The sequence below is a fragment of the Scyliorhinus torazame genome, chromosome 7 (genome assembly GCF_047496885.1).
Source record: "Scyliorhinus torazame isolate Kashiwa2021f chromosome 7, sScyTor2.1, whole genome shotgun sequence".
Taxonomy (NCBI): Eukaryota; Metazoa; Chordata; class Chondrichthyes; order Carcharhiniformes; family Scyliorhinidae; genus Scyliorhinus; species Scyliorhinus torazame.
Window position 1 is genome coordinate 285,070,988 of NC_092713.1, and position 17,899 is coordinate 285,088,886.

Sequence of the window (17,899 nt, forward strand, 5' to 3'; positions counted from 1 at the left end):
AGGCCCCCCAGGGTTCGGAGCCCCCCTCCCCGACCCCAGGCCGCCACCCGACCCTTTCACGCTGAGTTCCCGCCGGCTGAGAGCAAGTGTGGAAGACGCCGGCGGGACTCTGCGTTTTCACGACGGCGCGAGAATCGGCGGGCCAGCCATGTAGAGCGGCCCCCGACCGGCGCTGTGTCAACCACGCTGGTGCCAATGGCGCCGATTCTCCGCGTGCCAGCATCGGGGCGGCGTGGCCCGGTCGCGGGGATTCTCCGGCTCGGCCCAGGGCTGGGAGAATCCCGCCCGGGGCCTTTCCATTTAGGGTCTGGACTGTTCTCTAGATTCCAGACAGGGGTCTCTTTTCTGTGTGGGGGGGGGGGGGGGGGGTCTGTGGGGGGGTGTTCCCTTTAGTTAGGGGGTGCCTGTGTGGGATCACTTTAGTTAGGAGGTCTCTGTGGGTGCCCCCTTTGGTTAGGGAGTCCCTATGTGGGGATCTCCCTATTGCAGGTGTCATTAAGGGTGGTTTCCCTATGATAGGGGTCCCTGAGAGGGTCTCCCTATGCAGGGGTCCCTTGAGGGTTCTCACTCATTAGGGGTCCTTGGGGGTCTCACTAATTAGAGGGTCCCTGTGGGGGTGGGTTTGTTCGAACCCGTATTTGGGGGAAGGGGGGCACCCAGGCAATTCGGGGGTGGGAGGCTGCTTTGCGGTGAGGTGGAGGGGGATGTTCGGGGCTGATTTGAAGGTGGGGGGGGGGAGGGGAGATGTTTCGCTATTGGGTCGCCTGCTCAAATTGGCAGCCCGATAGCGGGATTCCCTTGTATTTCTCACCAGGCATGAATTTGCATGGCAAGGGATACGGAATTGCATCCCGATTTGCACTGCCAGGGGGATCATAAATCGGTTGCAATTCTCCTCTGGGGGGAGAACATAGTCTCCCAAATGAAAAATTCACCCCGAGATGCTTTGAACTTCAATCTGGTCATTGTTCGTGAGCAGCAAGGAGGAATAAAATCACTAAAAGCAAAAATATTGTAGAGGATTTGCTGTTCAAGGATTTCAAATGGGGACCTGTATCAATTGCATGAACTTGGATTTTAGAGATGCTTACAGAAAATGTTTCTATTCCTCTTTTCTGTTTTGCTCTTTACATATTTTCTCCTCTCCATAAAGCATTACTTGGCAAGGAACCAGACAAGCCACCAGTTCTCAGCTGGTGATTTTCCACAACCAGCCCCGAGGAGCTGCCAGACAGCAGCCTGGTCAATCAGCCTTTCGATTGTTCTTTTCTCCTTCTAGGCAAGCTCTTTGCCTTCAGCTTGGGACTCTTTTCTCCCCCCGCTCATGTACCCCTCTCCCAGCAGACCACACCCCTCCCCTATACCCTGCCTGTGATAGGAGCCATGGTGAGGATCAATGCTATTAATATTTCAAACAGTGGGACTGATTGATAATTCAGTACAAAAAACACAATTGCACTTCTATACAAATCACACCAGTGTTAAATCAGAGATACACACCTATGAAATATGCCAGGAGTACAGCCAGTACCACAGAGGCAGCGATAGCACACAAGGCAGCACATTTCCAGCTACAGTACTTCGATGGCTTCTTAAGTTTAAAAGCATTTCGGGAGAAGGTGCTTCTAGGCAAAAGCCGTGGTGGTGGAGAGTAGACAGTACCAGAGGTTAAAGGATAGCCTGGCGTGGACGTACTGAATAGAGGTGTTGTCCCAGAAGAGGTCTTAAAAAGAAAGTGCCTGAAAGAGAGAAAGAAAAGAAGCTTAGAGTGCGGCATACCCATGGGACTAAAATCGCTTTTGTATTTCTTGTCTGGCTAGTCAGAAGAGGGTCCAAGATATGTATCATCTTCAATTTTTAAATAATTACACTTTCTGCTTTTTTTTGTACTAAATTTCACCGTGCCTTTTGTCTCAATCTGGCAAATCAAGAGCTCCTTTCAGAAATAGAAGCGGACGGAGAGCCTGAGTTTGAAAATCATAATATTGTCATTTGGTATTTTTACTCCCACGGGCCAAGATTTGATCTTATGCACATTGCAGCAGATTCATAAAGCTGGCAGCTGTGAACAGGTTCATGTTTTCACCCAGCGGACAGAGAATATCTCCTTCCAATAGTTAACGAGAACATATCCACTCACAGAAAATGTAGCTGTATTGCCACTGGTGTGCACTTCATTTGATTTCTGCATAGAGAATGGTGGTTCTTATTGCACACTGTTGGGCAACAGCCCAAAGACAGCAGGATTTGAATTCACTGGGCAGAGAGTTGCGTGCAACATCTTGCTCGGAACTTGTAATGGCATGCAATTGCTTTCTGGATATTTACACAGCCAGCTCAAGCAAAATAAGCTCTTGCTCGTGCCAGCCAATCTCACACCTGTAAACTAGAGGTGATAGAGATTTGATACATTTTTGTTGGGTCAGGGTGTTAAGGGCGACAGATCCAAGGTAACTAGATGTAGTCAAGATACACACAGTCATGATCAGAATGAATGGCAGAGTAACCCCCAGAGTCTAAATGGTCTACTCCTGTTTCCACGCTCCCTAAGTCAGTAACATTAATCTGGGTCTGAATGTTCCGTTTGGGAGACTATGTTCTCTCGCCGGGGATGAATCGTCTCAGGTTTGTGCTTGCACTGGGAGTGAGAATCCAGAGACGATTCACTATCCCTTGCCATGCAAATTTATGCATGGCGGAGGTTGCGAGGGATTCCCTTGCGAATCCCGCGACTGGGTTGCCATTTTGAGCAGGGGGACCGACAGCGAGGTCCGGCGGCTGGGCCCCTCCCCACCCCACCATCCAATTCCACCTCCCAATCCCACCACTGGATTTTCTGCATCACCCCACCCTCCACCACAGTATGAGGGTTATCTGACACCCCACAATCCCCCACCAGAGACCCCCATTACAGAGACCCCCACCAGAATCCCCCCCCACCCCATAAGAAAGATCCGCACTGGAAACCCCCTCATAACTGCGCCCGCCACCAGAACCCCCCTCCCATTACAGAGATCCCTGCCTAGAAGCCCTCCATTACAGGGACCCCTGCCTTGAAGTCCCCCATTAAAAAGACCCCTGCTTGGAAGCTAAAGAGCAGTCCAGACAGAGACAATGAAAAAAGTCACTGCTTTATATCTCACCTGTGCCCTACACCTGCTGTCTCAAGCAGAGAAAGCCCCATCTGTAAAATCTTAGAAAGGGAATCACATCTGATGGGTTAAAACCCCGTCAGATCTTTGATCTGCAAGGCTTCCATTCACATCAATGTGAAATTGATTTTACTAGGCTGTGATTGACAGCTTACACACAGCCAGCTCTCTGGATTGTTTAATTTCACTTCCCTTCATGCGTGAGTGAATCTCAAGTAGTCTGCTGTGAAGCTGACATAGTGTTTATCAACATCTAGCTATGATTGACAGTTCTTAGATCACATCAAACACAGTTAAGTGTTCTCACTTCCATGCAGAAAGCACTTAACTGCCTTTGATGTCTTCCAAGATTTGTTAACCATAGCTATAAACATTGGAGTTAGTTTCACAGCAGGTTACTTGAGATCCACTCAAGCATGACGGGAAGTGAAATTAAACAAACCAGAGAGCTGCCTGTATGTAAACTGTCAATCACAGCCCAGTAAAACCAATTCCCATTCATGTAAATGAAAGCCTTGCAGATGAAAGATCTGAGGAGGTTTAAACCCAGTTGATGTGGTTTTCCCTTTCTAGGAATTTAGAGGTGCTGCCTTCCCTGCCTGAGTTGGCAGATGCAGGGCACAAGTGGATTTTAAGGTAGTGTTCTTTATCACTGTCTCGACTGATCTCTAGTTTCCAGGCAGGGGTCTCTGGAAGGGAGACTTCCAGGCACGCATCTCTGTGATGAGGGGGGCTTCTAGGCAGGGGTCTCTGTAATGGAGATTTCTGATGGGGGTCACTCTTATGCGAGTGTCTCTGGTGAGGTCACCCTTATGGGAGTGTCTCTGATGGAGGTCTGTTTTATGGGGGTGTCTCTTTGGGGGGTTACTTATGGGGGGTCTCTGGGTGGGTCTGGTCAGGGTGGGATGGACAGGAATTGCATGTGGGGGAGGAGGGGAACCCTCTAGTGGATTTTGGGAGCAACTCCCTAAAAGGGTTACCCCCTTGGCTCATGGTAAGATCCGCAGCACTAGGGTCAAGCTGAGAAATACCTGCATCAATTCTCGCCCACGTGAATCCCAGCCCAGAGGACCGGAGAATCACGCAGTTTTGGAGAATCCGGTGCCCAGCCCATAATAAGATGCAAATGGGTCGATCTGACCTATCTGCATCCTCCTGCTGGGGTGGGGCATGAACCTCGAAGCTGCCGCCAGCAGGGGACGGGAGCATCGGAAGGGCGCTAATCCCATTTTTTTGATGACAGTGGATTCTCCGCTGCATCGGGAACTCCGCTACCAGAGGCGGCGGTGGAGAATCCAGCCCCCGATTTTGTCGATAATATTTGCTGTTGATTATGTATTGGCCAACATCTTGCTCTTCATGAGTCCATGTGAAAATGTGGAAGGTGGGCTGTTCACTAAATAGCCATTGAGATTGAGAGCTTGTTCAACAATTCGGAAACTGGAGTTCAACACATCAGCCACCATTGCCTGGCAAACTCACAAGTTAAACATTCTGCTTCCATTGATCAACATATAATGAGACAAGGTCACATGTACTGAGAGCATGTTTTTGTGTTAATTTTGCACGGTGTCACTGCATTTGCTGCTGTGATGTGAGGCTCTTTTGAATATTTTGCCTCCTCAGAATAATATCCCTTCAAGGCTAGTTGGCTGCTTGCTTCAACGTGGTGTTAAAAAAACCTGCAAATCACGATGCTGACAGATTTTGTTTGTGTCAAACATTAGTCGTGGGTTTTCTGCCATTATGTACATACAAGATGCCAGGGAATCCTAGAACAAGTTAATATTTCTCGATTGATTGACCTAGCATCAAAATCAAAGATATTTTGGCTTTGAGCACATAAGCCTGAGGTATTGGTTCGCCACTGACAAATCTGAGCTTCATCGTCCAGAGCACCAGAAAGAACGAAAATGCTTTGTCATCCATCAGGCCCATTCTGTTCACAGATTCCACACAGCCTATCCCAACATGGACTCCATCCCCTTCGTTTAATTTCAAAATAAAATTCCACAAAATTTTGTCTGGCTGTAAAGGAATAATTAAAAAGCCAAAACATTGTCAGATCCATGTTCAATGCTGCCTGGTTGTTGTTTTTTTACAGATTATGTTTCATGGTGCAGAACGACATGTTCTTTACCCTCACATGGATTATTCGATAAATATCCTATAATCAATCCCATCAAAATTGCCCAATAATAATGTTGTTTCCTTTTGCATCAAGTCAATATTAATAGCTTTTGCTTGAAATTTGTTGCACCTTCATGACCCTTCATGAAAAAATAACTTCTATTTCATTGCCTTGCTTGTAACACGTTAGTGCCGATTTATTTGCTACCTGTCAAAACAAGATTCTGTTTTTGCATTTTAGAAACCTGGATCATGTTTCCCTCAGTCTTCTACTTTCTAATGGTGTTGACTGGTATCAATCTGCTTATACTTAGATCTTTATTCTCAGGAACCAGTCATGTTACTCATAGCAATGAGAAAGTGCTGGAAAATCTCAGCAGGTCTGGCAGCATCTGTAGGGAGAGAAAAGAGCTAACGTTTTGAGTCCAGATGACCCTTTGTCAAAGCTATGTTACTCATGGAATCATCGATTCCCACAGTGCAGAAGGAGGCCATTCAGCCCATCGAGTCTTCACCGACCCAATGAAAGGGCACACTACCTAGGCCTACTTTCTTGCCCGATCCCCGTAACCCCACCTAATCTGCACCCGGAGGAAACGCATGCAAACATGGGGAGAAAGTGCAAACTCCACAGTCACGCCGGAATTATACCTGGGTCCCTGGTCCTGTGAGTCAGAAGTGCTAATCATGTAATTTGTCTCAAATCAATACCTTCTGAAGGTAAAGGGGAAGAAATTGGATAATCTGTGGAAACACGCGAATGGACAGCGGTGAGTAATGCAACTTGGTACAATCTGCACTTTCGAATGATTTCTGGGTGCAACCAGTGCCCCTTGTGCTGTTCATTGGCTTCTGCATTAGCAGGGGGGTGGTTTCTGGAGAAACTAGTTTTACTTAAAGGCAGCCTGTACCTTTAAAGAAGAAGTTGCTGCCAGAACTGGCGGGGAGATGGTTCAGAATCCAATTTGGGCTCTGGTATTAACTGATTAAGTAATTGAGGGTTAATTGTATTCAGGTGGTGGGCCACTCACCAGATTCATATATATTGGAGCAGCCTCATAGTATATTTGTTGGTTCGAGGTGCATTATATGTGATTTGTCTCACTGTCCCTCATCCAGCTATCTGAGGTGTAACCCCATGATACTTTGTGCAATGGCTAAACATGCGAAAGAGCGAATGTCAAGGTTTTCAAAGGTCTTGATAGAAGAGGTGAGCAAAAAGAGCGATACCGGGGTAGGGGGAAGAGAAGAGGCCTTTCAAACATATACTCAGGAAACAACAGGAAGTAGAAATGGTGTTTAATGTCAAGAATGTGGAAATAATGCAGGAAGATGTTGAACGACTGAGGGACTATGGGTGGGATTCTCCGATCCTGGGGCTAAGTGTTGACGCCGTCGTAAACGCTGGAGCATTTTACGACGGCGTCATCTGGCCCCTCGGAGCAGTGATCCTGTGCAGCACAGGGGGCCAGCATGGCAGTGGAGCACCTCGTGCAGCTGCAGTTTCCGATACTGGCGCCAGCATAGCCGGCGCGGGTCCGCGCATGTGTGCTATGGCCGGCGCATGCATGTGGGTTGCCTTCTCTGCACCGGCCCCCGGACAACATGGCGGAGCGCTACAGCGGCCCGGCGCGGAGGAACATAGGCGCCCCCCCCCGGGATAAGCCCAACAACCGATCGGTAGGCTCTGATCACGGTCCTGGCCAACGTGGAGGGCCCCCCCGGCGTCTGATCCCCTTCCCCCACACCAGGACGGCCTCCGCAGCATGAACGCTGAGGTCCCACTGGGTAGGACCACACACAAACGGCGCCGGTGTGACTCGGCCGAACATGGCGGGCATTCGGCCCGTTGAGCGCGGAGAATCGCCGGGGGGGGGGGGGCTGCGGAGAATTGGCGTACTGACGTCGAAGCGGCATCGCATGCTTTGCCCCCCCCCCCCCGGCGATTCTCCAACCCGACGTGAGGTCGGAGAATCCCGCCCAAAATGTTTGGAACCTCAACGTCGGTCCAAATGGGTGTCTTGAGCCTGCATTTGTCAGCAGTGAGACCAGCACAAGGCCATTTATGGAGGCTGCCTCCTAATTATGGACAACGTTCAGGCCCCCAATGCCTCAATGACCCTGCTGGGAGAGATGAACGCTGCTGAGGCACCAATGGAAAGGTCGGTTGAAAAATAAAAGGGGTCAATCAGGCAGATACTGTGGTGATATACATCACTGTAAGTACACAAAGGGTTAATGTACAGCCAGCAGGAACCCGGCGTGGAAGGGTCGGGGGGCGGGGGGGGGGGGGAGTCCGACCCCGGAGGGGCGTCTCCGATGCGGCCTGGTCCGCGATCGGGGCCCACCGATCGGCCTCTCTGGCTGGCGGCCTCCTTTCTTCCGCGCCGTCCCCTGTAGTCCTGCGCCATGTTGCATCAGGGCCGGTGGGTTGAAGGAAGCCACTGCGCATGCGCGTGTTGGCACTGGTGCCACTGCGCATGCGCGGATCCCATGGCGCCCATTTGACACCAGGATCAGCAGCTGGAGCGGCATGAACCGCTCCAGTGCCGTGCTGGCTCCCTATAGGGGCCAGAATTGCTGATCCTGAGGCCGTGTTGACGCTGTCGAGAAAAGCGACTGCGTTTCCGACGGCATCAACAATTAGTCTCAGGATCACAGAATCCCGCCTGGGATCTCGGTGGCAAGGATCGCGTTTTGCAATTCTCCGTCCACGTCTCCGTTCTCGCTGACAGCTGAAAATTGGCCCCCTTGTGTGCAATTTATTGTTCCAATATGCTTTACCTTACATTTATCCATATTAAATTCCACCCTCGTCTGGTAATTAAAGATTCTGTTGTACAACAATACTAAAACAAGAAAGTAGAAGTCAGAGTGAAAGAAGCTGGCAGCATGAGATTAGCTCCCATATTTACCCATTGCTCTCTTAGCTACCAATTTGAAAGGAAAAATAAAAGTACTGAAAAACATTATGAAGTGCACCATGAAACATTTGGCGAAGGGAAGAAAATTTAATTGCCTTTCACAACGAATTCTTTCAGATTGCCAGTCGGTTGAACAAATTATTTTTTGTGTTGTAACAATGTGTTTGGTATAATTGAAACAAAGATGAATACAAACACTCAAAACACTGCTCAGCCCTGTCAACATGAGGCAGAAATTAATTTATACAGATTTATAAAATTCTTTTATTGCAGTAACTCACTAAAAGCAATTACTGCGAAAGAGGAAAGCGCGGTGCTTCTGTTCCACTTTATTTTAGAGTCAATGCTTTGCTTACAAATTACAAATATTTTAAGTAGGTGCAGGTGTTATAATTATTTTACACACAGTTCCTTTCACCTAGACCCATAACATGAATCTCACCCAAACGGTGAGATGAGTGTCTTCTATCTCAGCTGGTGCTAAGGGTCTGATGTTAAATGGTTTTGGGCAATCTCAATTAAGAGAGCAGGTCGCAATGCAAAACTGCCGCATTTGGTGTTTCCGTGAGATACAATTGAAGGACTGAATGGAAATGTCACACTGGGGTTCGATTGGAGAGTTATTAAGGAAATAGCATAAATGAAAGAAACACTTGCATTGACGTAGCTCCTTTCACGATCCCAGGATGTCCCAAACTGCTTTAATGATGTACTTTTCAAGTTTACTCGCTGTTGTAATCTGGGAAAGGTGGCAGTTGCGTGATGGGCGGCACGGTAGCACAGTGGTTGGGCTTACATTAACACTGAAGTTACTGTGAAAATCCCCTAGTCGCCACACTCTGGCGCTTGTTCGGGTATACTGAGGGAGAATTCAGAATGTCCAATTCACCTAACAGCACGTCTTTCAGGATTTGTGGGAGGAAACCAGAGCACCTGGAGGAAACCCACGCAGACACAGGAAGAATGTGCAAACTCCGTACAGACAGTCACCCAAGCCGGGAATCGAACCTGGGACCCTGGCACTGTGAAGCAACAGTGCTAACTACTGTGTTATCTTGCCGCCCAAATCTTTGCTGTCTGAATTCTTCCTTGGCAGGTGGAATAGTTCAGAGTTTCTTATCTCAATGATATCACTGTGTTGCTGTGGGAATTGACCAAAAGGAAATTGGATACATTTTCACTGTCGGGCATCAAGTTAAGCCTGGTGGCCAATTATGATGTTAAGCGTTGTAATGTGGCACATAATCCAAGGACTACTAAAAAGGAGGCAAATGCACTCAGCGTTAATTTCCTTGATCTGAAAAATAAGTATTTCCTTCTCTCCCATGTGGAATAGCCCTGAAAATACTCCAAATGCCTAGTTTGCTTCATGTTGGTCGGTTTAAACAAATCAACCAATTTCTGAATGACACCAGTGGCATGCTCTCTTTCCAGTTCCGTCACTCATTTTTATTTTAGTTTTGAGCCATTTTAATCTACATGAAAGTACTTAATTAACAAATTGACTTACATCAAAAAGTCTTGGTCAGTACAAGGTTATATATCTCATAAATATTAAACAGTTGAGCACCAATTTCCATAATTTCCTATTTAAAGGATTTCTGTCACCCTGGTAGGATGACTCGTGCGACATTTTCCAGAATAGGCATTACACACTTGGTATTGCCACAGCAGGTTTTATGCCTATCACTGTGCAGTCTTTCCTGGTTCCACATGATGGCTGCGGAAATGGAATCTTTTGGAGCATGTTGCTCCCTGCTTTCTAAAAACAACTCCAAAGCGTGAGAAGTGCTAATCTGCTTTTATAACGATTAAAAATAACTGAAAATGTGCTTAAAGTAAACTTCAAAGCAAAAATGGTGACAGGGAGAAACACGCCGTACACTCACACTATTCACAATACAGCAGCATGTACTACTTGTACGCACAAATAGCAACATACTCAACACATAGACAGTGGGCTGAGTTTTCTGCCCCCTAACGTGCCATGCTTTCTTGAGGCAGAGACAGCTCAGCACTGGCTGCCAGCTGTCCTCCAGTCCTGACGATGTCTGTGGTATTTTGCGCAGCTCGCTTAGCATGCCGCCGGGGAACGTGCCGAAGGGGTCACCTTCAACAGGATCGGAGGATCCCACCAATGAGAAGGGCCGGAAAATCCCACCCAGTCACTGTGGGTTTGCGCCCTTGCTCGCCGTGAGCACAAACAGTGACATGGGAGAAAAATATCACAAGACTCGGAAAGTGAGAATCTCGCTGTGAGATGTGGGGCGGGATTCTCCGCGAACCGGCGGGGCGGGCCACTCCGGCGCTGAGGACTGGTGTGAACCACTCCGGCGTTGTGCCGCCCCGAAGGTGCGGCATCCTCCACACCTTCAGGGATTAGGCTGGCGCCGGAGTGTTTGGCGCCGTGCCATTCGGCGCGGAAGGGCTTGGCAGCACGCCAACCCGTGCAGAAGGGCCTCCGCCGGCCGGCGCGAGTTGGCACATGTACGGGAGCGCCAGCATGTGGTGGCGTCATCCCAGCGCATGCGCAGGGGGCTTCTCCCCACCGGCCATGGCGGAGGTTGACAGCGGACGGTGCGGAGGGAAAGAGCGCACCCACGGCACAGGCCAGCCCGCGGGTCGGTGGGCCCTGATCACGGGCCAGGCCACCATGGGGGCACCCCTTCGGGGCCAGATCCCCCCGTGCCCCCTCGAGGGCTCTGCAGGCCGCCCGTGGAGCCAGGTCCCGCCGGTAAGGACCTGTTGTGATTTACGCTGGCCGGACCCGCCAAAAACAGGCGGCCACTTGGCGCATCGCGGGACGGAGAATCACCGGGGGTGGCTGCTGCCAGCGGTCACCGACCGGCACGCCGCGATTCCCGCCCCTGCCAAAATCCCGGCGGCGGAGAATACGGCGGGGGGGGGGGGGCGGGATTCACGCCGCCCCCCCCCCCCCCCGGCGATTCTCCGACCTGGAAGGGGGTCGGAGAATCCCGCCCCTTGTTTTCCGTTTCTCCCCCCCCTCCGCTCGCTCTCCCCACCCACCGGTGACGCAAAGAGGTTTCCACCCAGGAAGATTGGGAACTTTATTTCAATAAATTTAAATATGATTAGCGGGCTTGCTTGCATATCGTCCCCCTGCATTTGGAATTCACCCCTCGCCGACGTGACGTCACATCTGTCAGGATTATCAGGCTTTTTAAAAACTGGAACCCGGTGAAGGAAACCTGCTGGGGGTGCACAGGTGTGTATTGCCCCGGGGGGGGGGGGGAGGGGGGTCCCTGGCATTGCCCCTTGGCACTGCCCCTACCTTCTGGGGAGCTACACTGGGTGAAGTGGCGCACCCCTTATCGGCTGGAGAGGATTCCCCTTGTGCAAGGGCAGGAATCCCCATTGTTCGTGGATGGGGTGGGAGGAAATCCTCCATGTATGTGTGGGGGAGGGTTCCTGTGTTGCCTAACGGTCTTGGGATTCCCGGCTGCCAGCTCTTTCCATTCCTGCCTCGCCAGTGTGACAGCGTGGGCCACACCGCCAGATGTTTTTTGCACAGAGTGCTGGATTATCTGGAGAGAGAATCCAGCTGTGCAACCTGAAAGTTGCACACTGGTTCTCTCGCCTCAGGCAGCACTCTGTGCAGAGAATGGAAAATTCTGCCCAGCATCTATACATACATGCACATATACACACTAGTCATAACATAAGGTAAAGAGGTGGTCCAGGTGATCTCTGATACGTGACGGATTGGAGAGGACTTTTCCAAAATACTTCTTGGCAATAGGTATATCTCTGATTTTGTTTTGCCTCTGATAGCAGAATTCACAGCTGTGGAGAAGAGGGATGGGGTGGGAAGCCTTTAGTCATCATGCTCCCGCTATGGTGAGAGCTTGAAGGACCAATTGGTTTATTTTATCCCTGTCATATTTGCACATTTATAAATGTTTATCGCACTAATGCTTTTTGAGTTCGGTTTAAGGCGGAGAACAATCATTTCCATCCTCTGCAAAGCCACCTTTTTGCCAGTAATTGTGCCCCACAGCTGATGTGATCACTGCGGGAGAGCAGGCTCCACCATCCAGCGTAACCTTTGTGTTTCTAACCCCATGCCCGTGCCTCTCCCTTCGTGTTTAACATGACGCAGTATCTTGTAAGATAATGGCATTGTCCCTTCATGTGCTGCACACGGTTCTCGACTTAGATCCAGCACCAAGAGGCAGGATGCTGTTTTAGCCTGCGTCTGTCCACCTGACCCAATGACAGGGCACGACAGAACTGGAGGGGAAATCGGCAGAATTGCCACCATCAGTTGCTTTTACACACCACTCGAATACCCCATAACACAGCACAGTGCTGACAGAGGCCAGTACATCTCTGGCAAAGATGTTTCGCGTGGGCATAACCTAGAAAAGGGAAGGTAGAACATAACAATTATCTTATCAAAAAAGATTATTTTTATATAGAACCGGTGCTGACTCATAATTATGTCTCTTGTTTTTTATAAATACCTTTGACCCATTATCATTTTGATGCCAAACACTGATAACATACCGAGATAGAAAAGCCACTTAGACTTCAAACTCCTCCAGGAAAAGAACAAATTTAAAAAGCAAAAAGTGTTGTGTTATGTTACTAAGCTGCTACTTGATGTAGGCTTTGCTGAAGGATGTTCCAGACTCTGAGATAAGTTCAACGTATTTATTGAGCCATTAACAATACTCCTAAATGAGTTTGACACTCTGCTAATCTGAGTGCTAATCTAGTAACTCAGTCTAGTCTGCTAACTATACAAGCTTGCTCTAGACCATGTGCTATGGTGTGATGTTGCTGTTAATCAACCCTGTCTTGCTCTCGAGGTTTCTGCCGGTGGAAGAGGCAGAGCCTGTGTGCCTTGTCCTTTTTATAGTGGTTGTGTAGTGCCCCCTTGTGGTAAAGCCACCTCTGAGTATCCTGATTACCCATTGGTTGTGTCCTGTTCTGATGACCCATTGGTTGCGTGTCTGCATATCATGACATCGCCCCCCTTTTAAAAAATATATACATGTGTATGTGCCTGTCTAATGTGGCAACGGGAGCTACGGCTGACAGTGTTAAGAATGACTGGTATATACAGTGGACATAAAAAAAACAAATGTTCATAAGTCCATTCTCTGGGGTTTCCGTCTGATCCTCGATGACCTCCGGAGAGGTGGCGGAGGGGATGCCGGTGTCTTGATAGGTGTGTGGGTGCCACGACTGGTGGGCTCGTGGTTTGTGGTGTCTGGAGGTGGCACTTCAACAGGTGGAAGTGGAGGGGGAATTGGTTGTGGGCGTATGATTTTCCGCAGTGCCCTTCGATTTCTGCGAACAATTGTGCCGTCAGACGTTTTTAGCACATAGGATCTGGGCAGGGCCTGCCGAACGATGACAACCGGGGCAGACCACACACCATCAGGTGTCCTGATCCTTACAGTGTCTGCTGGGGATAGCACGTCCAGATCAGTGGCATGTGCATCATAGTTGTTATGGATCAGAGTTTAGAGAACCCCAAAGTGTAGCATGGAGTTCAACTGACCCACAACTTTTAATTGATTGTGGTGTGGGGAGCACACAGCACACTCTACAGGTGTGATACAGCATAAATGGACAAGTGTTTTTTAAAACAAAACAATGTTTATTCTATCAACTCAAGTTAACCTTTTTAAAACAACCATTGAATATCTTAACACCCATTAATTCAAAGATAACCCCCAAAGACTAAGTAATCGTTTCAGCTGTCCTTTTAACATCCAAAAGATTTAAACAACCTTCAAACAGGAGCACATTAGGTTACATTCAATATATATACTGAGAAAGGGTTCAACCGTGCTGCTGCTTTTGGTTACTTCAGCTACAACCCCTTTGTTTTCTTCATGCAGCTCACTGGAAACACACAGACATACCCAAGCTGCTCTCTCAAACTGAAACTCAAAAAGCAGAAGTATAGCTCAGCTCCCCCCACACTCTGACATCACTTCAGTAACAAGAGCAATTCCTTAAAGGCACATTTCTTAAACACCCATTTCTTAAAGGTACTCTCACATGACACCTCCCCCCAAGAAAAAAAAAACTATCAACTTCAAGATGGTTTAATTTTTCACCTTTGCGCCATCAATTAAATTGCGCACACATTAAAATACTTTATCGGTTCAAAAAAACAACACACGCAAACAGATATAATAATATAGTCCATTTTTCTTTTGTTCGTCTTCCTCCAACCAAAATCCTTCCGTTTATCACATTCGTGACAAAGCATCGGCTATCACGTTTTCCTGTCCTGCCACATGTACTACTTTTAAATGAAATGGCTGTAACAATAAACTCAAGCAAAACAGCCTTGCATTGTTATTCCGGAATTGCTCCAAAAACATCAACGGATTATGATCAGTATATATAATGGTGTCAGATGGATTGCTGGTCACATAAATGTGAAAATGTTACAAAGCCAGCACCAAACTCAAAGTCTCCTTCTCAATCGTGGAATACTTTTCTGGTGAGAATTCAATTTCTTTGAAAAATAACCAACAGGCCGCTCTATCCCTTCGTCGTCGTCTTGTAAAAGAACCTCACCTACACCCACATCACTCGGATCAACTGCCACTTTGAATGATCTGGTATAATTTAGGATGACTAACACAGGAGCAGTGGTTAACACAGCCTTCAGGCCGTCAAATGCCTGTTGACACTCCGCTGTCCACTGGAATTTGTTATGCTTCTTGAGCACGTCCGTCAGTGGAGCGACTACACTGCTAAAATTCGGTACAAATTACCAGACGGTCGATGTATACCGCACAATTGGGTAATCCTGAGACGACTGTATTAGTTAACCGTTGAAATGTGGCTGGGGCGTTTTTCATGCCAAATGGCATAACTTTGAATTGATATATACCATCTGGAGTCACAAAAGCTGAAATCCCCTTCACCCTTTCGGATTAAGTTACGTGCCAGTAACCTTTAAGTAAATCCAATTTGGAAATAAAAACGGATTGTCCCACTTTCTCAATGCAATCCTCCAAACGTGGGATAGGATAAGAGTCCGTTCTTGTAACTGCATTCACCTTTCTATAGTCCACACACAACCATTGGGTACCGTCTGGTTTAGGTACCATCACTATGGGTGAGCTCTATTGGCCGCAACCCACTTCAATTATGCCATTTTTAAGCATACTCTCAATCTCTTTGTTAACCTGTGCCAATTTTAAAGGATTAAGTCTATATGGATATTGTTTGATAGGAACAGCATTTCCTACATCTACATCATGTATAGCCATTTTAGTACTTCCCAATTTATCTCTACAAACTTGCCCATGTGATATCAATAACTCTTTCAGGTCAGTTCGTTTATCCTCTGGAAGGTAACTTAACAATTCATCCCAATTTTTAAGAACATCCTCATTTTCCAATTTAATTTGAGGTATGTCAAATTCACAGTCATCTGGATTTGGTTCGTCACTTTGAGTTAGAATCATTAAAACCACCTTTTTCTCTCCTTCCCTTTCAAAGTACCTTTTAAGCATATTCACATGACACACTCGGTGAGTCTTCATTCTATCTGGTGTTTTTACCACATAATTCACCTCACTTAATTTCCTTTCAATCTGATACGGTCCACAAAACCTAGCTTTTAAAGGCTCCCTACCACTGGTAACAACACTAAATCTTTATCTCCACTGGCAAAACTACGAACTTTGAATTTCTTGTCCGCTACCCGTTTCATCACATTTTGTGCAACTTTCAAATGTTGTCTAGCTAATTCACCTGCTCTATTTAATCGTTCCCTAAAATTTGACACGTAATCCAATATTTCCGATTTCTCACGCACCAATTCTTCTTGAATCAATTTAAATGGTCCTCTTACCTCATGACCAAAAATTAGTTCAAAAAGACTAAATTTGGTTGACTCATTAGGTGCATCCCTAATTGCAAACAGTACGAATGGAATTCCTTTTCCCAATCCTCTGGATAATCTTGACAATAAGCCCTCAACATTGTCTTTAATGTCTGATGCCACCTTTCGAATGCTCCCTGCGATTCTGGATGGTACGCAGTTGATTTAAATTGTTTTATTCCTAAGCTATCCATAACTTCTTTGAATAACCTTGAGGTAAAATTTGATCCTTGATCCGATTGAATTTCTGTGGGTAGTCCATATCTGGTAAAGAATTTAAGTAACTCCTCCACAATCTTTTTAGCTGTAATATTACCTACTGGAATGGCCTCTGGAAACTGAGTACACACATCCATTATCATCAAAAGATATTGATTCCCACTTTTTGTTTTTGGAAGCGGTCCTACACAATCAATTAGGACCCTTGTAAAAGGTTCCTCAAATGCTGCAATGGGTATTTTGTCACTGCTTGAGGTTTCCCTATCACTTGACATGTGTGACATGATTGACAAAATTTAACTACATCTTTATGTAGTCCAGGCCAATAAAAATGTTTCTGGATTTTAGCTTGAGTTTTCCTTATGCCCAAATGACCTCCCACTGGTACCTCATGTGCCACTCGCAACACCTCCTTTCTATACCCTACCGGCAATACTACTTGATGAACTTCTGCCCACTTTTCATCTGCCTACATAAGTACAGGTCTCCATTTTCTCATCAATCCATCACTTTTACAGTAATCACACTCTGGTATACTCTCAGATTCCTCTTCCGTATATGCTTTCTGATATATCCGTTTTATTTCTACATCTTTCTGTTGTAACTCCACCAATTTTCCTGAACTAAAAATATCCGCCTCATCTTCCTTGTTCTTGTTCTTTTTCAACTATCTGATCAAAAATCGTTTCTGATAATTGCCCTTCAACTTCATCTTCACTCTTTGATTTCTCCTCTTGTCTTAACCTGTGACTTTGCAACCTTGTTACTACACAATCCAGAAACATCCCAGGATATTCGTCCTTCAACACTTCAGTTGTCTGATTTTCCACTGGCGTATCAACCACAGTGGGCATCACTCCCACCTGCAATCCAGCTATATCATTACCCAAGATAAACTGTATTCCTGGACAAGATAGTTTCTCTATTACCACTTCACCACTCTTCACTGGACTTTCCAACCTTACCTTATATAGTGGAACGCTACTCCTCTCACCCTGAATTCCACATATTACCACCTTTTCTGGCAACATTCTTCCCAAACTACATAATTCCTCATCACTTACTATTAAAGATTGACTCGCTCCTGTTTCTCTTAAAATTGTGACTTCTTTACCTGCTCCTCCTGATACACATGAGTAAACTTTACCCACACGAGTAAATTCTTTAAAGACATCTGGCACCTTCTTATTAATTACTTCTTGAACAGGCTGTACAATCGTTTGCACCGCCTTCTCTTCCCTTGGGCTTTCCTTTACCACTCTAACAAACCCCACTGTCTTATCCTGCTTTACCACATCAGCCTTTTTTTTTTTTTAGAAAATACAGCACAGAACAGGCCCTTCGGCCCACGATGTTGTGCCGAACCTTTGTCCTAGATTAATCATAGATTATCATTGAATTTACAGTGCAGAAGGAGGCCATTCGGCCCTTTGAGTCTGCACCAGCTCTTGGAAAGAGCACCCTACCCAAACTCAACACCTCCACCCAACACCAAGGGCAATTTGGACATTAAGGGCAATTTATCATTGGCCAATTCACCTAACCCGCACATCTTTGGACTGTGGGAGGAAACCGGAGCACCCGGAGGAAAC

General features: G+C 47.0%; 1 protein-coding gene across 6 annotated transcripts in view; it reads right to left on the bottom strand.

The window, feature by feature from the left end:
* The window catches only part of LOC140427083 (teneurin-2-like), a 3,867,843-nt gene that overhangs the window by 294,258 nt on the left and 3,555,686 nt on the right, over nucleotides 1-17,899 (bottom strand). For all 6 annotated transcript variants that reach the window (XM_072512582.1, XM_072512581.1, XM_072512584.1 and 3 more), the window contains one exon: nucleotides 1,501-1,739. In XM_072512582.1, the coding sequence (XP_072368683.1) occupies nucleotides 1,501-1,739 (239 nt within the window). The remainder of the gene's footprint in view (nucleotides 1-1,500; nucleotides 1,740-17,899) is intronic.